The sequence below is a fragment of the Arvicola amphibius genome, chromosome 5 (genome assembly GCF_903992535.2).
Source record: "Arvicola amphibius chromosome 5, mArvAmp1.2, whole genome shotgun sequence".
Taxonomy (NCBI): domain Eukaryota; kingdom Metazoa; phylum Chordata; class Mammalia; order Rodentia; family Cricetidae; genus Arvicola; species Arvicola amphibius.
The window spans coordinates 49,534,282-49,556,643 of record NC_052051.1 but is presented as its reverse complement, the minus strand read 5'-3'; the positions used below and the strand labels follow the sequence as shown (position 1 = coordinate 49,556,643).

The 22,362-nt window shown below is 40.7% G+C and overlaps 2 protein-coding genes across 4 annotated transcripts in view; one reads left to right on the top strand and one right to left on the bottom strand.

Annotated features, from left to right (window-relative positions):
• The window catches only part of Fam227b (family with sequence similarity 227 member B), a 161,971-nt gene extending 158,618 nt beyond the window's left edge, over positions 1-3,353 (bottom strand). The window contains exon 1 of the mRNA XM_038329974.1: positions 2,885-3,353. The gene's annotated coding sequence lies outside the window, so the exon portion shown is untranslated. The remainder of the gene's footprint in view (positions 1-2,884) is intronic.
• On the top strand, positions 3,127-22,143 carry Dtwd1 (DTW domain containing 1). Of its 3 annotated transcripts, none has more exons than XM_038329978.1 (5): positions 3,127-3,165; positions 5,986-6,310; positions 10,435-10,578; positions 11,535-11,793; positions 21,573-22,143. In XM_038329978.1, exons 2-5 carry the CDS (start codon positions 6,047-6,049, stop codon positions 21,818-21,820), a joined length of 915 nt encoding a protein of 304 aa, XP_038185906.1. In that variant the 5' UTR covers positions 3,127-3,165; positions 5,986-6,046; the 3' UTR covers positions 21,821-22,143. The 3 variants fall into 3 exon arrangements, with proteins under 3 accessions (XP_038185906.1, XP_038185907.1, XP_038185905.1); XM_038329979.1 differs by lacking the exon at positions 3,127-3,165 and adding an exon at positions 3,466-3,577; XM_038329977.1 differs by lacking the exon at positions 3,127-3,165 and adding an exon at positions 4,297-4,417.
• The last annotated feature ends 219 nt before the right edge of the window (positions 22,144-22,362 follow it).

Sequence of the window (22,362 nt, the reverse complement as noted above, 5' to 3'; positions counted from 1 at the left end):
CGTGCCCTCTGCCCACTGCAGCTACTTGGGGAACCGTGCTGATTTGTTTTATTTTTACCATAGCATTGGTGCTTGTATCTCAGCCAGGCTCTCCATGTTCCCTCCTGCCTGTGGGTGGGCTGGCTGAGGACACATGGAACCCTGGGCTCCAGAACCAGGTTTCTTTACAACAGCTCTGCATTCTATCTGCCTGAATGCCGACCTCTACCCACACCAGCAGCTTCGGTGGTGAGTTTTCCCCTTTTAGCCCCCAGCCACTCACTGCCTTCACAGCTACAGCTGAGCCCTTTGCTATCATTCATCTCTTGTTGCTTCCCATAGCTAAAAATGTGCCTGCATGACCAAGAGTCAGTCCTCCCGTGGTAGCGCTGCACATACTGTGCAGTGCATTCGATTGGGGGGCCCAGGGTCCTCCAGATTTTTCTTTCACCTTTCTTTTTTCAATTCTAGCCTTTTCTCCTTGCCATGGCTTGTAGCATGGCAGCTCGGCAACAGGGCGGATCACGCCTCCATGCAAAACTCCCGTGGCTCAAAAAAATTTGGCTTCTCCATACATGTGACTGCCGCCGTCTTAACAGAGGTCAGGTGACCGTAACGCCATCTTAACTGAGAGCCAGCTTAGGTGACCAAGTTCTGCCATCTTTACTGAGGTATTTCCTGCCTGGTCCCCGTTGCTGACTTTGTTATATGCGTGTTTTGTACAGTGCAATGCCTTTGGTAGGGCCTACCAAGAACATCCACTTTGCCCAATTCCTGTTCACTCTGTGTGTGCATACATACATATAACTTAAATGCACCTATGTTTACCGTTAAATGTTATAATTGTCTGTTCCTTGTATCTCATTCCAGACTACAAAGCAGTAAGTCTCATGTTTTAAATTGGTATGTACTTTTAAGTCTCTTAATTCAATCCTGCTTTATCTATTGAGAGCCAGTATAGTCAAGTTTGGACCCAGCTCTCCAGGCAGATTCTATAACTTACCTATGCCCAGTAAACAGCCCTCAACTGCTCAGAGATCTGGGGAATATGGCATTTAAATATTTAATTATTAAAAAAAACTTTTCATAACAAAAAGAGACAGGTTGGCTCCTGGTAGCAGCGCTCTATTTCCTCCAAAGAATACAGAAGACAAATGGGCACAGAACAATGTCCATCTGCAATTTGCTTCAACTGCCAAGCACTGACCACTGGGCAAAACTGCCTTTCATCTAAACTGAAGATCTCCAGACGTGGACAGAATCGTTGGAATTGACAGCCTAGCTGCTCAGGTCAAGGTAGGCTTGTCTTTCTACAGATTTCTTAGCCCACAGGACCTTCTGGAGCCTGGCATGACCTGCGCTAAACAGCAAAAGACAAATACGGCCCTCAGCAACCATGGAGGACCCTGAGGAGTAGCTCTAGATGCCAACCAAGTAAGTTCTCTGTCGTTTTTAAATCAATAACTCAAGTAAAATTTTATCCTTCTCAAAGATCTCTGATGCAGTTTGACAGCTGAGAGGTTTTATTGTTTAAAATGACAGCCTCAGCAAACAAATTTCGGTAAGTTACAAATACAAGTTAGGTTAAGGTGTGTACGTGCAAGTTATAAAAGTGTGAGGACAAATACAAATAATCAAATTTCTTTCTCATGCTGTCTTCCATAGTCTTAAAAATACTTTTCATTATGCAAAAACATCTGTCATAGTCATTCTGATGTCTAAAACTTATGTTTTAACAACCCCCCCCCCCAAATCTTGTAAGTTCCAGGGAGCTGAATTAAAGGATCCACCTTAAACAAATCTGATATACCCTTCTCAATTCCCTGGTCCTAATTTTTCCCCCTAAACTTAACTCTGTCCTCTGTTCTTCCAATACCTTAAACAGGTGTAAGAGACACCAGACATCTCCATACCACAAACACCAGACAGGAACAAAGAAACCAGCTACCCCAGTATGTGACCAGCACCCAGCTTTCTCAGGTACCCCCCAAGACAACGCCCACAAATAAGCAGGAAGCAGTCTTGAGAATTCACTGCCCCAATTCCTTTAACCTGTTGTAGTCTAACCTCCTTCCTTTTTATTATTTTTTTTTTAAAAAGAGAGATGGGAATGTAATGGTCTGTCCTGTTCCTTTAAGAGGCAAGCCCTGCCCACACCCTCCATCCAGCTTTGGCAGGCAGGCAGATCTTCCTTCCTCTTTGAAGCCCAAGCCCTTTCCTTTCTGTCTCTCTCCCAAAGAGGTTGCTGCTGCAATGGCTCCTCTCCTCTCTCCCTTTCCTTCCTCCCTTCCTCCCTCCTTCTCCCCGGCTCTCTCTCTTCCCCTCTCTTCCCCATTTTTCCTCCCTCTCCCCTTTTCTTCCATAACCCACTAAATAAATATCCAACCTCAATCTGCATGGTGTGTCTGAGTATCTCACCCGCCACACTCTCCCTGCCTGGGACCTGCTGCTCCTTGTGCCCTTCGGTGGTTTTGGGACCTGCTGCCCACTGCTGCTACTCAGGGACCTGCAGTGTTTCAATTTTACTATAACACTAATATAATTTTTATATCAATTCTAGTCTGGTAAGTATTAGTACCCTGGCCTTGTTATTCGTGAGTCCACAGAGGCTCTATTCTTTTCTCCCATTTGCTAGTTTCTCATAATTTACCCCTCACTAAATAATTTGATATATGATAGTTTTGGTTCTAATTAACAATTATTGTTTAGGTTTCTTTGAGGTGGGGCATAGAAAGATGATTTAATAAGTTATCCACATATATTCAAAAGTACAGTAAGTGCCAACTCTGCGTATTTTATGACATCTACCGAGCATTAACTACCTGACACAGCCACATAAAGCTACAAGTCTGAGTTCTCTTGAATATAATATTAGGGTGGGGTAAAGCAGAGTGAGGGCAACTACCTCGAGAGTGCTTTTCTGGAACTCGTTCCCAGTTCCCCAATGCGGCCACTGCGGGGCCTGTTCCTTAGGGGCAGTTTACGGAGAAAGCAAAGGCGGGACTTCCCTTCCGGAAGGAGGTCAACCGGCTTGTCCGTGGGACTCTCCCTCCGAGCATGCGCAGCGATTAGCGTCACCGTGGCCCTGGCAACCGCAGCTCCCGCCCAGCGGAGTCCTGCAGAAAGCGCTCCGGGTAGAGCGCGCGGAGCGGAGGCCGTGCGGACCGCGAGTCCGGCGTGGAGCAGGTCGGCCTTCCCTCGGGTCGGGTGGCTGGGCCGGGGCCCCGCTGAGGTCGTACTGCGGGCAGGCGCCGCGATTCTTGCCTGTGGGGATAGATTCAGTGTTTTGAGGCCTAAATGACGATTTACCAGGCTTCCCAAATCGGGGAGCTCAATCCTTGTAGGGCCAGCTCCCTGTGAGCGCCATTATGTAATTCAGGCTTTGGAGTGGTTTGAGGGTGGTCCCGGAAGGAGGAAGACAGGGTGTGTATGCTGTTACCATTAGCCAATAAGCAGAGGCGTTTCTTGTGTCTCTTTCTTCGGAATGTAAGACAAGACTTTGCATTGATAGTTCCACTTGGTTGGGTGAGAGTAGCGATGCCTACCTAACCTTGCAACATTTCAGGACTGCTTATGATTGGACTCCAAATTAAAACTTGTAAGACACACTGCCTATCATATAATCTGTTCTGTGGAGGAGGCTTCTAGTTCTGTGTTTAAAAAAAATGGAGGTATCTCGGATGTTTTAAAAAGTAGTTATTGTGCCTGTACAAATTATATGAGCAATTCTTAGTACTTCACAAACAGATATTGAAAACGGTTTTGTCTGATCCTGAATTAGTTCACAATTCAAGATAGGTGAAATTTAAAGACTGTTCCTTAGGAGGCAAACTGTAATGGAAAAGCTAGCCTTTTACTTCACTTTGAGGAAAATAAAGTTAAGTATCAGCCTGCCATCTATGCCGGGCTGTGCAGAGCCCGAAAGTTGAGTAGTGAGATTCATCCTGGATGCCTTTTACAGAATGGTTTTAATTTTGTTGACAAGTATTTGAATCTATCTAAAAGTATAAAAAAAATCATAAATAGGTAAATCGGAAAGAATTCTACTTTTGCCAGAAGGAAAGTTTTCCTGAAAGGAGCCTCTAAATGAATACATTTCTCCATATCAAATATGTGGACCCAGTAATAAATAAGTACCCAGAAGTGTAAGACTGGGCTTTGTCTGTGTGGATTAATAAGGAACTGAATTAGAATCTGACTTTGCACCTAAATATAGATGTTATGTGTAAAAGGAGACAAGATGAAACTGCATGAATGTGATTAATTTTGGAGACATTGGGTAGAAGGAAGAATTATAAACTAATTTTTTCAGCCTAAGTTGCATAATGAATAGATCATTAAGATGCTCGTTATTTGTTGGTTTCTTGGGAATAGCCATTGTTTCCCCAGTCTTTCCAGTCCCCCACGACTCCAGCTGTGTCTCTCTCCACATATTTAGGTATGTACTCATATCCCTCATGCCCTCTTTCTCATTAATCGTCACACACACACACACACGTGCACATACATAACCTGCACAGAAAATATTAAGTGGGGGAAGTTCTTACATTGTTGTATCTTTACTAGAAAATTGGAAGGGTATGCACTTTTGAAAAGTTCAGAAGTCTTAAGATCATATATTTCACCTTATGACACACACATATATATATTTACAAATTCAATTGTCTGTAGCTGTCTCAGCATTAGCATATGTGTTATGGTTGACCATATTTCAACCATAACTCCAGTTATATTTGGAGCAGAATATATCTTGTAGAACATGTGTATGTTAGGAAGAACAGAATGGCGTGTTTTCTTCTGCTCTCACTCCGTAATTATCGTGGATACTTGTGATCTCAAAAGGTGTGGGGATTTCCCCCCAGCAGTAATTCTATGGTGGATGCTAGTGTATGCCCTTAAATTCAGCCCTGACATTACTGAAGACAGTGTTAGAATCTACAGGCTGACAGTTCAGTTCCCAAGATTGCTGCATCCTCATAACCACGCACAAGCTGGGCCTTCAGAATTTCCTCCCAACTAACTACAGGCTGAGATTCCTTCAACCCCTGTTTAGATGCATTTGATTTCCTCATGTGGCCCACAGATTTTAGGAAACATTAGTGCTTGCATTTACTGGTTATTATAAAGGATATTTTAACATATTGAAACATGCAGCCAGGTAGAAGTAGGGAAGGGCCCCATGCTCAGGCACTTCCTCCCAGTGCAGTTGAGGTGTTACTGCCCTACGGTGTGTGGATGAATTCCCCTTGTGTGAGCCCCTGCATAGTCAACTGCCCAGAAGCTCCCAGAAGCCCCTGCCTTGGGTTCTTACAGAGAGTGTTTTGTAGGCTGAGTTGGTAGCAGAGTGAAAGGGAACCATCAGGGTCTGTCGGGTTCTTCAGCTGTCCTCCCTCCAAGGTGTAGTGCAGAACCCATTTTGAAGTGGGCATTTGTTCGTCTACTATGAAAGTGGAACAATCTAGACTTTCTATGACCTGCCCTGGGAAGGAGCTTTAAGAAGAACAGTGTTCAGAATCACGGGAAGAAGAAAAGCGTGTATGTTCATAATAGCTCATAACAGCCAACTGATTTTCGCTCACACTGCAGCTTGTTGTCATTGACGTTCACCGTGAGAGTTCTGTCACGGGTGTCAGTTCAAAGTCTACATGCTTGAAGGTTTTTCTGTATGATATAAACAGAAATTCATTATATTCTTAATATTTTTAAATCAAAATTGCCATATTTGAGACAAATTGGTACTATCAAAATGGACTATCAGTGTCTAAATTTTATGTTTGAAGCGGTTTTTAATATAGCACATTTCCATTTTCTGTTGGAATAATAGTTCGTAAGAGAAACTGAAGTTGCTCTTTTGAATTGTTTTTCAATTTTGTATTTTCAAGCATATCAGTTCAGTGGGTTTTTAACTTAGTAATATCTGTTGGTAAATGCTAGCCCTGACAGCGTAAATAATATTGGACAGTTTTATTTGTAACAGCAGTACAGTGACATACCTTCTCCTTTTAGTTTTTACAGGTGCACCTATGACACATGGTTTAAAAACAGAACATTTTGGTTCAAAGAAAGAATGGCTCTCCGTCCATCTGTATTCCCTCAAGAAAGTGAAAAAAGTAATGGAAATTGTATGGAAGCAAAACAATCCCAAACTGCTTCCGTAGCTTCGGAAGACCCACTTCAGAACTTACACTTAGCATCTCAGGAAGTGCTTCATAAGGCCCAGCGGAGTGGGAGGTCACGGTGCCTCCAGTGCGGTGGCTCAAGGATGTTCTACTGCTATACCTGCTATGTCCCCGTGGAAAATGTGCCCACCGAGCAGATTCCACTTGTACAAGTAAGAGGCTGGTTTTAAACTAGAAAAATGCAAGTTTTAAAGATAGCTTATGCCTACTCTAATACATTGAATGAGCTTGGAAGTGAATTGTATTAATGGATAGTTTGATCAAAACTGTATCTCTTTCTTGTTTCTAGAAAAATCACTTGAGTTTGAAATAAATTATATAATTTTGATGACATTAATTAGTTTAAAAAATTAATTACAGAAGACAGTTTTATAATCTCACCTGAAGAAGCTTCAAAAGCGACTTCAAGTCCTTGGATAAACATTATAGGCAGAATCAAGGAGGGAGTTTGCCGGAGGTTTGGTGACTTTCTCCATCACATATGTAGAATGGAGCAGATAGCCCCAGCTCACTCTAAACTAAGCTCAAATGTAAAGGCCGGGCCCTTCACATTGGACCGTGTTGTAATTACAGTGATTTCAAACCACTCGGAAAGCTGATTTAAATCCATTGCTTTTCATGGTTTGTGGTATTTATCAAGACTTTTTGTAAGTAGAGTGTTAATAGATTATTTATATGTAATTAAAGAATTTATTATGTATGTGTTAACTTGTCTAGCATTGACCCAAATGGGAGAAGTCAGTATATTACGTGTGATCAGCATGTATTACGACTTTACAGTATTCACTTCTACACCTAGCACAAATGCGACTTGTCACTAACAAATTGAAGTTGAGTTCAGAAATATGTATTGTGATGTTTAATGTTTATTTAGACTTGAACTATGAAAGACATTTTAATGCTTATTTTGTTACATGAATCATGTTGGAAGTCCATGGTGTCCTGGGGGGGGGGGGGGTCTAAAATCACACATGAAAAAGAAGTCAAAGTTTATTGGCCAAGAATGAGGTAATACATTTCCAGTTTGCTCAGAAAAGAAAATAATAAAAGTTTGAGATTAAGGATTTTTGTTAATGTCCTCACTAATAGCCACGGTACACGTCAGAGTCCTGTCTTCTGTTTATGCCACTGGCACATAAAGAAAATGTCTCGTTAAAAACCTTACCTTGCCAAGTGTACTTGCAGCACTCGGGAGGCTGAGGCAGGCTGGTTAGATTGATGCCAGTATGGGCTATGAAGTGAGTTTGAGGCAGACGTGGGTTACTTAGTAAGACGCTGTCTCAAAGACATTAAAGAAAAACCTTTTTATCTTAAAGTATGTTCAAAATAGGGTTGTAGGTCAAAAAGATAAAAGCTGTATTTATAGGGCTACTATTTTGATAGAAATTTAACAAGTTTATTTTCCAAACCAGTGGCAGTACTCACCATTTACTGGAAGTACTTAAAAACCATGCCAATTATTTGATCAACTGTAGAGTTTTCTAAAGTGTATATTTTAGTGCCCATAAAATTTGATATGTTGATATATATTAAGAGAAATAGTCCAAACAATGTTGTTTGTAAATTCCACTTCAGTTTTAAACTAACCTTCAGCATTTGCTGCCAGAGAGCTTGCTTGGAAAGCAGGACACAGGAGTAAGTCCCTCTTACCCCTGAAGTTTTAGTCTGGGCAATTGTGATTTGCAGGGAAATGGCCCATCAGCTCATGTATCTGAATACTTGGTCCCCAATTTTTGGGAAAGTTAGGAGATAAGGTCTCGGTGGAGGAGATGTGTCGCTGCGGGCTGGAGCTGAGATTCAAGAGAGCAGTTCCCTGTGCTCTCTGTCTCTGCATCGTGGTTGTGTCTGAGGATGTAAAGCCTCAGCTACAGCTCCTGCTCCAGCACCATGTCCGCCTGCCCTCTGCTATGCTCCCTGTTATGAGGGTCGTGGACTGTGATGCTCTGAAACTGTTATCCCCAGATAAACTGTTTCTTTTATAAGTATTTTGGTCATGGTGTTTAGCCATAGCAACAGAAAAGTAAGACAAGAATAAATCAGACATACCTTTATTCGATGCAGAATTTGAAAACTATAAGAAATGAATAAAGATAAAAAAGAAGGGAGAAACCAAAAACCTCCAGCTTCAGCAGCCCTGTTTGAAAAGGCTTGCTTTGGGGAAGCACTTGTGCCTTCCTGCTGGTGGCATCTTGCTATATCTGAGCAGAAGGGTGTGTGCTAAGTCTCTTGTTAAGAACATAGCCACTAGAAGACAAATGGGCATCCTGTTGCATAATCAAAGTAGACCACCTCTTTCAGACTGCCCTCTGGTCTAGTCAGTTCTGTAGTGTTTACTCTGCCATGTCATATTTATGTGATTCTCCTGACAAAGGTGTGAACCAGACATGAGTATAAATTCCTATCACTTGATGCACCTTGATATTATACTGCCAGAAGCTGCAGACTCACTCGTTGAGAACTGATGGTGGCCTAGATTGGGTCCTGAGTTTGTGAATTATGTGAAATTGTCTTGTAATTGGAGATTTTAGTCCATAAAACTTCCTTTTCATTATACAATTAAATTAGTGTACATCATTTGCAAAACTCATTAATAGCATTTGATTTTGTGTTCTTGCTTGGTTTTTTGTTCATTTTTAAAATCTGTTCTGTGTTCTTGATGTAAAGTCAATCAGAGCTATTAATGTGAGCCTTTGGAGTTTTAAGCTCTGCTCATCAACTTGTCTCTGAGCTGCCTACTTAGATGATGCATTTCCTACAGTTAGAAATTGTTATGTTGATTTCATGCAATTGACCCCGTGTCATAAATGATGCCTGGGCTGAGTGGGATGAAAGAGAATAATGATGTTGAAATCCTAGTTGGAAACTGCGTGAGGTATGTATTTGTGCCTGCATCCCTTTGAGGTATACTGTTTATAGCATCCTGTCTTCACATAATTGTTCAGAAAGAAAAAGAAAGGAAATGTGGTTTACTTTGTAGTATATAGCAACCACTCCTTTAAAAAATAGCCTTGGAGGCACCCGAAGGGTCTGTCTCACCCTTTCAGACATCTGTCCTTCACAAGGCAGATTCTGTCTCCGAATGCAGCTCCTCTCTGGGTTCCAAAGGTAAGGCTCTCTCCACAAGACTCCATCTTGCTGCCTCTGTGTGATTTCCATCTCTGCTAATGCTGTTCCACTTCAGTCATGGCCTGTGACCTTGCGGCTGCCTCTCCACTTAAGTCTCGTCTTTAATGGGGTAGGGTGAGCTGTAGAACAAGTGATGAGCCATATCTAGGCATTTCAAAGTTGTTATTTTGAGTTAAAAACACCAGATGTAAAGACCATATTTTATTATTTTACCTATATAAGATCCCGGAAAAAGTGAACCGAAGTGACAACTGGCTGGTGGGAAAGGAAGAGGAGAGGATACTAGGAAATCTTTTGACTGTGGCAGATCATTTTCTTGATTGTGGCATCTATATAATATATATTAAGGTCTATTAGAATGTAGATGTAGCATATTTGATTTTATGCTGGACCAGTTTTCTATTTCAGAGTAAAATGACTGCTTTTCTGGGCCTGTTTGTAGAGCTCTTACCTTCTTTGAATGAAATGAGGGTCTTGGAGATGGTAAATGTACTTACCAAACAACAGAGTCTGAAATGAAGAAACTTAAATAATAAAAAAGAAAAAAATTAGCTCAGGAAACCCAAGAGAATTATTATTTTTGAACAGAACTTAACTAAGGAAACACTTGGACAATGCAGCTTGTATCAAGTCTAACTTGAGAACAGTTAGCCAAAGCTCTCAAGGCTGATTTTGTTGCTCTTTTTCCTGTTGGCAGCTTGATTTGTGCTGTGAAAAAGCATTGCCAAAAATCATAAAATCCTACAGTAAAATGACTTGAAAAATATATGAACAGGATTTCTATTTGAATTTTAAATCTGAATTCTAGAGTTCATAGAAATTATTTTTTAAAATGTCCTTGGCACGAATGCTGAGATGTGAAGAACTGGACTTACTGCATTCATGACTTAAATGAAATAGTCCTGGATCATTGCTCTAAGAGCAGCGTGCATGTTGCCTGTGCTGAAGTAGTTGCTAAGGCACATGATCAGCCTCGAGGGAGCCATTGGGGTTGTGATGACTTACCATCCTTAGCACTCTGGCCTAAACAGTATGGCCTCCATCTGTAAGTGTGCTCATAGGAACTTGGTGTGAACTTAATGTGTAGCTTCAGAGGTTTATATTGACATAAAAATCAGAATTTTATACTCATTTTGTCTTTTTTCTTTAGCTTCCATTGAAGATCGATATCATTAAGCATCCAAACGAAACAGACGGCAAAAGCACCGCTGTGCACGCAAAGCTCTTGGCGCCCAACTCCGTGAGCATCTACACATACCCGTGCATCCCAGAATATGAAGGAAAGGATCATGAGGTGGGTGGCTTGGCACTCGGGACCTCCTGGGAGCTTGGAACTCCATCTCCTTTCTGAACTTATTTGAACTTATTCTTAGCAATCTAGTGTTGTGCTCATTTATTGCTAGATATGCATTTTACTTCAATGATGTTTTCACAGTATATGTCTCTATATAATTTGAACTTATTTAGAAAGTTATATCTACAGATCCCATCTGAGTTAGATCTAGTAATATGTTTGTGTATTGTTCTCTGGTCAGTTAAATACCATTTATTTGATCAATTAGAACACACCATTATACTCTCTATATATTTCTAAGACAGCGTTTCACTGTGTAGTCCATGCTAGCCTTGAGACTCAAGATCCTATTTTCTTAATCTTGTAGATATCAAGCCTACAAGTGTGTCTCACAGTCTCCACGATATTATACTATTGTATAGTACCATCAGTAATAGCTGTAAATAACAACACCATTTCCCCACCTGCCTTATTTGTTTTCTCTTTCCTTATTATACAAGTGAAGATAGTATCTAGTCATTGAATAGTTTCCAGTGGTTGTCTTTAGAAAGTATCATGTATATTGCCTTTTTTTTTTCTCTTTGGCTGGCCTGTAACTCTTAGGAAGCCCAGGCTGGCCCTGATTTCATGTCCCTGCATCTCTAGCGCTGGGATTATAGGAGTATAGCACCATACCACGGAAATGTGTGTGTGTTTTAATTCAAGGTACTGTTAACTTGGCTTTGTCAATTAGTGAATAACTTATTTTGAATTAACATCTCCATGTAGTATAATATGATTATATGCTATTAGGAATAAGCTAAAACTTTACCATATATGGAAGGAAGCAAATAATGGAATCAATGTAATGCTTATTTTCTTTTTTAGACATTCAGCATGTCTTCTTAGAGTTTTAAGTCAGAATTGATGTTGAAGATCACAGCAGCATGGCGCTAACTTGAGTTTCTTTGTTTTAGGTTGTACTTGTTTTTCCTGGGCCTCAGTCCATCTCAATAAAAGATGTCTCTTTTCATCTGCAACAAAGGATGGAAAGTAAAAGTAGAAGCAAAACTGATGATCTTGACGCGCCACCTTTTAAACTCAAGAGAACTGAGGTGGAGGGAGGCTCGGGTTTGAATGAGAGCCTGCACAAGGGTCCAGCATTGAAAAGAGTGGTCTTTATTGACAGCACCTGGAGCCAGACAAACCAGATAACCTCTGATGAGCGCCTTCGGGGTAAGGCAATGTGTCTGGGGACGTTCCTTGATAAGTTTCCTTTAGAAAAACTTCTCATTTGTAGCTCCCAGAAAAGAAAAGATACACTCAACGTTCACATTTGCTCCATTTCTCTTCTCCCTTTCTGTATTATGTGTGGTTATGAATCTATGTACAAGATGGGTGGAGTCATCTTAAAGTAAGCAGTAGGCTTTGCACAACTGCACTCTATTGTTGCTCTTTTTAACAATAAGGACATTCCTACATAATAAATACAACACCGTTACCACTCCTAAGAAAGTAACAGAACTTGTACGATATCTAAGATACAGTCTGTCTACACATCTCTCTGATGAATACAATAATGGCTTTTGTAACACTTCCCCTGTAGCGCCTGCACTATGAGATGGTATGTGAGCCTGGAAAGGGGCTGGAGATTTAAACACGTACACACACACACACACACACACACACACACAGAGAGAGAGAGAGAGAGAGGAGAGAGAGAGAGAGAGGAGACGAGGACACGGGGCATCCTTGAAACAAAAGTGCCAAGAATGCCCCCTTTATTATGTTCCAGGGCAGCTTATATAGGGATCCTTAAATGATAGCCACGCCCTAGCCAAACCCACCAGAAACCACTCCCCTGCCATCAGGAACTCCTGAGAGCAGCTGCAAGCATTGGAAAAACAAGTTGTTTACAGGAAATTCAGGGTCTGGGGGTCCACAGCCCCCAACATTTCCCCGACACAGGATTTTAACTCGGCTTTTAAATGCTTGTATAGCTTTAGTTTCTTAATCTAGAAGAGTTTCCTAATTTAATTTTCCTTGATTTAGACTTTGGTAAAGTGGTCAGATTGGTTGTTTCATAACTCATGATTATACTCAGTCTAGATATTTTGGTTAGCATACTTTTTAGATTAAAGTTTATGTGTGTATATGCGTGCATGTACATGTAGGATCCCATGGAGGTCAGAAGAGGGCATCTGATCCCTTGGAGCTGGAGTTGTAGTCAGTTGCAGGCTTCCTAATGTAGGTACTGGGAACCGAATTTGAGTCCTGCACATGAACGGCAAGTGCTGTTAATCACAGTTCCCTTTCCAGACCCATAGTTAGGGTACTTTAAAGAAAGAATAAATCCAGGCTTGTCTACAGCTGGTCCAGGTCGTGTCTGTCGTTTGTTGTCATTGTTGATAGTGTGTCCTGCCCCTGCCATTCCATCAGTTGTCTGCTTGAACAGTTCATGCACGTTGAATTGAGTTTATATACTTACCGTTGCATTAAGTCGGGAAGCATACAAAACAAGTTGTTTCCATATTTATAATTGACTACTAATGATGGTGATGATTGCCAGATCTCTGCACCGTAAAGGTTTGTTTTCCTTTAGTATACTGGCGCAAAGCTTTCAGGCTATTGACTTTCTCTGTAGTGTTTAGTATTCATGGATCAAGCAGTCATTATGTTGAGAAATGAAAAATGGAGAAAGTTTAGTCATGCTCCTTCTTCTGTAAGACCTGTGGCTTGTTTGCTAGGATCTGAGACTAGAGGCTGAGTTGTCAGTTGATCACTACAGGCTGTTTCTTCAGAGCTGAGGAAACATTAGGTGTGCATGCTGTGAGTTCACAGTGGTGGTCCGGCTCAGTTTAGTATTATAAGAATTTCTCTTTTTACTTCTCTCTCTATGCCTTTTATGAAAACAGTTCCTATGTGTATAAGTGTTTATGTGTATATATGATGCATGTGTGCATGTGTATGTACATGTGTTTATGTGTTATGTAGCACATGCATGCCGCTGAGTGTACATGCGGTGAGAGGATGATGTCTGGTGTCATCATGTTTCAGACAGAGCCTCTTGTTCATTGTCCCCAGACTAGCTGACTTAAAGCCTCTGACTGTCCCTCTTCTCTGCTTCTACTTCCATCTCACAAAGTTGTTGGGATTGTAGCTGTGTGCTGTGACATCTGCATTCACCACAGTTCTGGGATCTACTCAAGCCCGTGGTGTTATACAGAAAGTGCGTTACCCGCTGAGCTGCCTCCCGCCTGAGGTGTGTGTACTACAGTATTACCCGCTGAGCCGTCTCCGGCCTCAGGTGTGTGTACTACAGTATTACCCGCTGAGCCGTCTCCGGCCTGAGGTGTGTGTACCACAGTTTACCAACTGAGTCGTCCTCGGGCCTCTGGTGTGTGTACTACAGTATTACCCACTGAGCCGTCTCTGGCCTCAGGTCCAGGTTTTGTGCAGCATTACCCGCTGAGTCATCGCCTGGCCTCGTGTCCATGTGTTGTGCAGCAAGTGTGTTAGCCGCTGAGCCACCTCCCGGCCTCAGGTCCGTTTGCTGCACAGCAAGTGCATTACCCGCTGAACCGTCCATCTCCCAGCCCTGTATGCCTTTTCACTTGAGTGAAATGCTGAACTCCTAATAACAGTTTAAATGTACCACAGCCAGTAATCTGAAGTCCAGGCACACACACTGTTTCTCTTGTTTCTTTGTACCTGTCTCAGTTCTTCCAACATTCTCAATGGTTTCTCTAAAAGCTTTAGGATTTTTCCAGTTATTGAACAGCTTTGGATTAGAAGACAAGAGAGCTGCTTGGTTGGTATTGTGTGGTTGCCAAAAGATCCCTCAGGAAAAGATGTACTACAACCTTAATCATTCCCAAACTAAAGGAAGTATGAAGTACATTTCACTGGCTTAATTAATTTGTTAGATAACTAATTAGTTTAACCTGTGGGCCACAAGACTTTGAAGAATTTATTGTTATTTAGTAGATGAATCCATACTGCCCTGTGCTTTGAAGAAGTGAGAGATCACTGCCTGCCACAGCTTCTTGGTTCTGTGACTGCAGCAAGTCTAAAGAATTTTCTGGGACATTTTTCTTATTATTACCTTATAGGTGATTTCTAGGTTCAAATGAATGAATATAAGTGAAAGTCCCTGAAATACCTATAAATGGAATTATTCTGGTACTATTTTGCTAAATATAAATATTCTGGTACTATCATTGCCTAAAATGAGATTTTACTAAAGATTATTTACTCCTTCCTGATTCCCATAGAAAGCATGCCTCTCATTTCCTGCTAGTTCAGAACCATGAAATGCGTCTCTAAAAGCAACGCTCTGCATGTCCTGATTCAACCCTGCCTTCTCTGCCTCCTTAGGAATAATGGGGGTGTGGCATAATTACATATTTCTGAATAAACCAAATTGCCTCTATAAGAAACAGTCCATGTGTGTTTGTGAACAGTCGTGGCCTTTAGATCTTAAAACACTCTCATTTGATTGAGCTGAGTAAGCCACACTTTATCTCCCAGATGTCTGTACTAGGAGTTCTGCTTCCATTGTGGTGTTGTGAATGCTGAATTAAGAATCATCCTAACAGTCTGTAGACTTGGCTCAGTGGTCAAGCCATGGATTCAGTTCCCAGCACCCACATGTTAGCTCACATGTAACTCCAGTTCCAGAGGATCCAACGCCCTCTTTGGAGGCACGCATGTGGTACACACTCATACATATATACACATAAAATAAAGCAAATATACTTAAAAAGTTAGCTTCAAGTGGAACGCACTGTGCGTACAGTCATTTATCAGCTCGCATTAGGTTGGTGTGGTACTGAGCCTGTCACGTTGAACTCATTTCATGCAGTTGATGCCCTGGCTGTGGTGCCCTAGCTGCTTGTGCTCCTGATCTCGTGGTGCCTGGCAGCTGTTCCTCCCTGCTACGCACAGCGTCTCAGCATATTGTTACGCGGTACATCGCCACACTGAGAAAAGATGTAGATGACATAGAACCCACTTACGTTTAAGGGCTCATCAGCCATTTATTCTCAGTACTTTGACCAGATTCACCTCCACACTGACTGCGACCCTCTGTGAACAGGAACTTCGCCAGGCGGAGAGCAGCACTGGTCTCTTCGTCAAAACAGGAAGATTCAGAAAGCTGTCTAACAGCATGTTCCTTCAGGAAAGCACAGTAGTGTGTTCTTCCCTTTGGTCACGCTTTCCCCAGCCATAAGCTTTCGACCAAGTTTAAAGTATCAAGTGTGAGTTCTCTCCCATGGAGTGGGCCGTAGACTTAGTCACAGAGAGGTTGGTGAGCCTCCAGATGGTCCTGTCACTATCGCAACGATAGGCATGTCTTGCTCGGCAGCTTGGTATTGTGATGGTCTAAAGTGAGTGAGCAGCCTGAGCAGCAATTCCAGCAGTGTCCATGCTAGCCAGCAGGGAAGACGAGTTCACTCTGTACCTCTGGCTGGCCTGGAACTCACTCTGCAGCCCACGATGGCCTCCAGAGCCCTAGTCACCGAGGTACACTACCACACGTCAGTTTTTCTGTTTTTTTTTTCTTTTTCCCTGAAATAAGTTTTAATTTTTTATATTTTTATTTATTTTGTTTTAAAATAACCCTGTCTGAATTCTTTCTGAGGATTGTGCAGATGGCATTTCAAAAAGTTCAAAGATAGATAGGTAAAGTGGCTTGGGCCTAAGTTCAGTTCCCAGGACCAACATGGTATAAAACAAGAACTGACTGCTTTTTAAAGTTCAAAGTCAACATTTTAAGCTCTCCCTTCAAATGCTCCAAGGACTTCCTCCATCTGCACGTGGTTCAGTCTCCTCCTGCTCACATTGCTACCGCATGTGTTCATCATTTCTGTCTGTCTTTTACTGTTAGTTCACAAACTAGAACCTCTGCTGATTACCGTTTTATACAGAGGTGTGTGTTTGGAATTGTATAACTTTTGACCTTTTTGCTCCTCAACATTCTTTTTTCCCTACTTCCTTTGCTGAAACATAGTACATCTTTTTAGAATTCCTTCAGGAGTCCTGTTGGCAGTGGTGGTGTGTGTGTGTGTCTGTGAAATCATTCTTGACTTTGTGATACACCATTTTCTAGGTTCCCATTTTAGATTGCTTATTACTCTGCTGTCTGAAGTGTTCCACTCTTCCTAAAGATGTTTCATGTCATTTTACTTCGCAGTTCTTGACATGAAGTGTGTCCCTCTTGGCTAGTTTCTTTTAACCAGATGGCTAAGTTCACAGGCATAAGGCAGTTTCATTTATTAGTGTTTTGAGAAACCGCCACAGTGATGTCTATAGTGGCTACACAGTTTACATTCCCACCAACAATGTACAAGTATTCCTTTTTTTCCCCAGTTCCCCACCTTGTAGAGATCTTTCACTTCCTTGATTAGGTTATTGCTAGGTGGGTGGGTTGGTTTTGCTTTGTTTCATTTTTGAAACAATTATAGTGGACTGCTTTTTCCTAATTTCTTTCTCTGTAAGCCTATTATTACTATATAAAAAGGCTACTAGGTTCTGTATCCTTTGACTTTGCTGAATGTATTTATCAGACCCAAAAGTTCTCTAGTGGAGCCCATGGGGTGTTTTAAGTGTAGAATCACATTGTCTGAAAGAAGCAATAGATTAAAATTAATATTTCTTCCTTTCCAATTTTGATCTTCCCTATGTCTTTCTCATATCTTACTGCTCTGGCTAGAGAATTATATGGAATAGGAATCAGGAAAATAACACTCTTGTTTGTTCAAGATTTTAGAGGAAATACTCTGTTTTCCTTTGTTAAACATCTTCTGTTTCCTTTGTTTAGTATAATTTTGGCTATTGTTTGTCATATATAGCTTTTATCATATTGTGGTATGTTCTGTCCTTACTTTCTTTAGGACTTTTATTATGAAGGCATGTTGAAAATAGTTAAGGGTTTATACTGGTTTAATATAAAGAGATTCTCCAGGATCCATGAGTTCACTAACCCTGGGTAAGTGCCATGAGTTCATAACCCTGGGTAAGTGGCTAGGTTTTTAGTATCAGGCATGATTTCTCTGTTTAGTGGGTTTGTTAAGTTAATTAGAGAGCAGTTGGTTACCACCAGATTATGGGTGCCACTATTGTACCCTTAAGATATCGTGCTAAGCTGGTTGTTGTTATGGTTCATAGATATTGTAGCTGGGTAGGACTGTTGGTTGCTTTCTTTTGGAAGTTTGCATGGTTGCCTTCTGGTACCCTGAAAGCTAGTACTCAGGGAAGAGACTCTTGGGCCGACGCAGGGACCTCTGGACCCTAAGTCTGAAGTACATAGTGTCTTCAGCATAAGGACTTTTACCCTCCACCTCTGGGGGGCAACCAACCTGTAATGTTTTGGAGTCTCTTGGACAACATTTACCAGCAACTCAAAAGAGGGTACCTTATGCCTGTTTTTTTTTTTTTTTTTTAGATCTTTGGTTCTTGGAGGGAGCATTGTCAGCCAAGATGAGAAAATTTTATTTAAACTATGTATGCATATTTATACACCCACTTACATGTATTATAGATGTTTTGACTGGTGGCTCAGATGTATTTCTAGCTAGCTCTTACATCTTAACCCATTTCTATTAATTTATGTATCGCCACAAGTCTGTGGCTTTCTGGTAAGGTTCTGGCATCTTCTTCAGCAGGTATATGGTGTCTTCCTGACTCCACCTTCTTTCTTTCTCTATCTCTGCTTGTATTTCCCACCTTGCTATATTCTGCCCTGCCAAAGACCAAAGTAGCTTCTTCATTAACCACAGGTAATAAAACATATTCACAGCATACAGAGGGGACTCCTGCATCATCTCTCCTTTCTGCCTAAATAAAAAAGAAGGTTTTAACTTTAACATAGTAAAATTGCACATAAAAAAACAGATATCAAGCAAGAATTGGAGTTAAAATATTTCATCGTGAGTCAAAAGTTTCCTATCTAATTTATCTTTTATCCTAACTAAGGAAAACTATAGCTATAGCTGTCTGTCTTCAACAATCAAAGACCCCAGAAGGATAGAATATTACCTAAGTGAACAGGAAGGGTGTTGTAAGCAACCTCCAAAGTTCCAGAATTGACAGAGACATCTCCCTGCCTGGACAGTCACCCAAAGTTCTACTGTAATGTTGGGGCACCCATCTTCGATCTACAGGTCCATAGTATCTCGCAGACTTTTCCATAAAGCAGGAAATTTGAAAGACTGTTTTGCCTATACTGGCAGTTTGTCAGTCACTTTCTTCTGTGCCCTGAAGAATGTCTGGTAGTTTTTTCTGTGAAGCAGGAACTCTGAAGGACAATCCCATCTTTTGGAAAGTTCAGCAGTCACTTTTATGTGGGTCAGGCATGTGTAGTTCATACAATATACCATCAAGAAGTCCAGGCAAGAGCAGTTTCTTACCTAAATGGCTAGCCTTGTCACATTGAAGGCAAATTCCTTAACGTGTTTCTTCAGTGGCCATCAACCTCCCTGAAGTAATTGGTGCTGCCAGAAGCAGACATGTCTCATGGTTGAGAAAAGTCTAAGTTCTTAAAATATTTTAAATGCTATATTCTGTAGATCTTTGAAGAATACCTATGCATCTGAAATATATCTCTGCACATCTAGAAAACTTAACTACAAGTTTGATTATTATAGATGACTATTAATCCATAATTTTTAATTATATATTACATTTTAAATGAGATGTATAAACACAATTCCTTAAACAAGACTAGAAATATACATATAACAAAATTGACCTCTAATTTGTATCAATAAACTAAAGTCTATACCAATGTAAAATATTCATTTTTAAGATTTTATTTATTATCTATACAGTATTCTGTCTACAGGTATGCCTGCAGGCCAGAAGAGGGCATCAGATCTCATTATAGATGGTTGTGAGCCACCATGTGGCTGCTGGGAATTGAATTCAGGACCTCTGGAAGAATAGCCAGTGCTCTTAATCACTGAGTCATCTCTCCAGCCCCAAGTATTTATTTCTTTATCATATACCCCTTCTTTTCTTCAATAAGACCTTGATTGTGACTATTAGCCATTTATAATCAACCCCCTTTAAATGAAAACAAACATTTATAAATTATCGTTTTGGGAATTTGGTCATTGTTTTCTCAAAACTCCTTCCTGCTGTTTTCTGGGCAAAATGTTTTTAGGGTTTATGGAGACCTTTCAAGGGATCTTGTTCCATCAAACCACATTAGCCTGGAAGGAATCCACAGCTTTCTATCCTCTGGAGAAAAAAAAGCAGAACCTCTTTTCCAAAGTGACATGTCCTTAGACTTAAAGTTTGAAGTCAAGATGCCTTTAAGAAATATATATATATATATGTATATACATATATACATATATATACATATATACATACACACACACACACACACACACACACACACATATTGGTTTAGCTTAGCAGCCCCCAGAAGCAAATGTCTCTGCAGTCAAAAAATTCAAAGAAAACACAATAATATGCATAATTCAGATTCTTTGTGTATTTTCATTTTTATGTAGCTTTTTTATATATTATTTTTACTGTCTCTTTAAATAATTTATTTTTTAAAACTATTTTTCTATAACTACTTATACCTATTTTCTTTTTTCTTAAGCCTACGTAAATTTTTTTTTAAACACATTATGTCTCTTGTTTTGAGGTCTTTAATGTCTAAATCTGTCCTATTGCATATCTGAAATCCTTTTCTGACAAGGAGCATTTTAAAAAATGGTAGGCAGTGTGGTTACTGCAGCCCTGGCTTCTGGCTCTACCTCTCTCAGCCTTTCAATATAGTGGAGGTGTGTTTACTGCCAGCCAGCTCTGTCAGCCATGTTCATTGTCCCAGCTCAGGGACACAGCAGGTCTATTAAGCAACTTGCCACATGCTGCTCACAAACCCCATTTAAGTGCTCTGTAGCAGAACCTCCAGAAAGAGCCAGAGCCAGTCATGCTGCCAGTACAAACCAGAAAGCCATCTTTTAAAGGAGCAGTGCCTCTGCTAGGCACCAGCAACAGAGCCTATCTGAAAAATGCAACTACCAAGAAGCTGCAATTGACTCCTGTTTTTTGTGGGTCTAGAAGCCCTTTGATAAGCTTTCTTAGGCTTTATGTGGATGTACGTTGCCGAATATTGGGCACCATTTCTGAAATTGGAGACTGCACTTTGTTTCCCAGCCACCCAGACCTGAATAATCTTACAAAAACTGTATTAATTACAGCACTGTTTGGCCAATGGCTCAGGTGTATTCCTAGCTAACTCTTACATCTTAAATTAACTTGTTTCTGTTCATCTGTGTGTTGCCACAAGGCTGTGGCTTACGGATAAGGTTCTGATGTCTCCTTCAGTAGCTACATGGTGTCTCCCTAACCCTGCCTTCTTTTCCCCTACATTCAGTTTAGTTTTTCTGCCTACCTATATTCTGCCCTGCCATAGGACAAAGCAGCATTTTTATTAACCAATGATAATAGAACATATTCACAGCATACAGAGGGGAATCCCACATCGTCCCTCCTTTAGTATTTCTCTCCTTCCTCCTACCCAGGTAAAACCTATACTAAAATATAAAGGAAAAAAGAGAGAGTGAATAAAAATGGAAACTGTTTTAGAAAAAAACCTCGCATTATCAGATAAATCTTTTTTGCGAATGGGTAATGAGGTTCTGTCAACGAGTCAAAATTTGAAACGGAACTTTGGGTAGAAGCTAGCAGGATAGAAACCCTTAGAAGACTCTCCTGTTGACTTTTTAATGTGTTTACCAGGTCTGAGAACCAGGGAGAGTGGGGATGTACACGAGTCCATTCTGTGCAACGTTGTTTCTCTATGTACCTCTGTACATTTATAATAATACCCTATTTAGAATGGGAATAGAAGGAACTTATCTGTGCTTAAAAAACCCTTGAAGTAATGAAATCATCATTGTGTATCAACGCATATTATTGCACCAGTTATTATTATTGTTCTCAATAGTAATGTGATTGAGAAGTATTCACATGTTCTCTTCTTTGTTTGGCAGAGTTATTACAAGTTGAACTGAAAACAAGAAAAACTTGCTTTTGGCGCCATCAAAAAGGGAAACCAGATACTTTCCTTTCCACAATTGAAGCCATTTATTACTTCCTGGTAGACTACCATAGTGACATGCTGAAAGAGAAATACAAAGGACAGTATGACAATCTTTTATTCTTCTACTCTTTTATGTACCGCTTGATAAAGAATGCCAAGGACTCTGGAGAGAAGACAAAACCAAAGCTCATCCATTAGTTCTGCACACTCCGCTTGTCATGTGGCTGTCTGATGTTCACAAGCTTGCAGCTGAGCCTGCTTTCTCTGGGGAGTTCATCATGCTCAGTGCCTGTGAGAGGACTCGGGGAAATTTCAGTTTTGTTCCTTTTACCATATTTTTTTTTAAAGGAAAATTTGAATTTTGGCAATTTTAAAGAGATGGTCCTGATTGAAAGATGTAGTTCAGAAGCTGTTTGTTCAGTTTGGGCATATATCAGTTGTATTGTATATTTTGCTATGTTTTGTTACATTTATGTGATTGACATTATATATGATCAGAGATTGTCTTATCTTCTCACTTATACTCGCCTCACCTCTGGATTGAAACAAAGTCAGAATCTTTTGGCAAAACCAAACAAGTGAACCACAATCTGCTAGAGTTTATGACAGATCGGCAGAGGCGGTGTGTTGTGCTGTCTCTGTAAGCCCACACCTCCTCCCTCTGCCCGGCGTCTGCTCTAGGAGAGAGCTGTGGCATCATATGGTCTTTACAGGAGGGATGTGCACATGACCTGTTTGGG

What these genes read in the sequence shown, in the direction of transcription:
- Dtwd1 (XM_038329977.1), top strand. Translation starts at nt 4,305, where the DNA reads ATGAATAGATCATTAAGATGCTCGTTATTTGTTGGTTTCTTGGGAATA. An exon ending in ATGAAGGAAAGGATCATGAG is followed by an intron (nt 10,579 to 11,534) that starts GTGGGTGGCTTG and finishes TCTTTGTTTTAG; the next exon opens with GTTGTACTTGTTTTTCCTGG. An exon ending in CTCTGATGAGCGCCTTCGGG is followed by an intron (nt 11,794 to 21,572) that starts GTAAGGCAATGT and finishes TTTGTTTGGCAG; the next exon opens with AGTTATTACAAGTTGAACTG.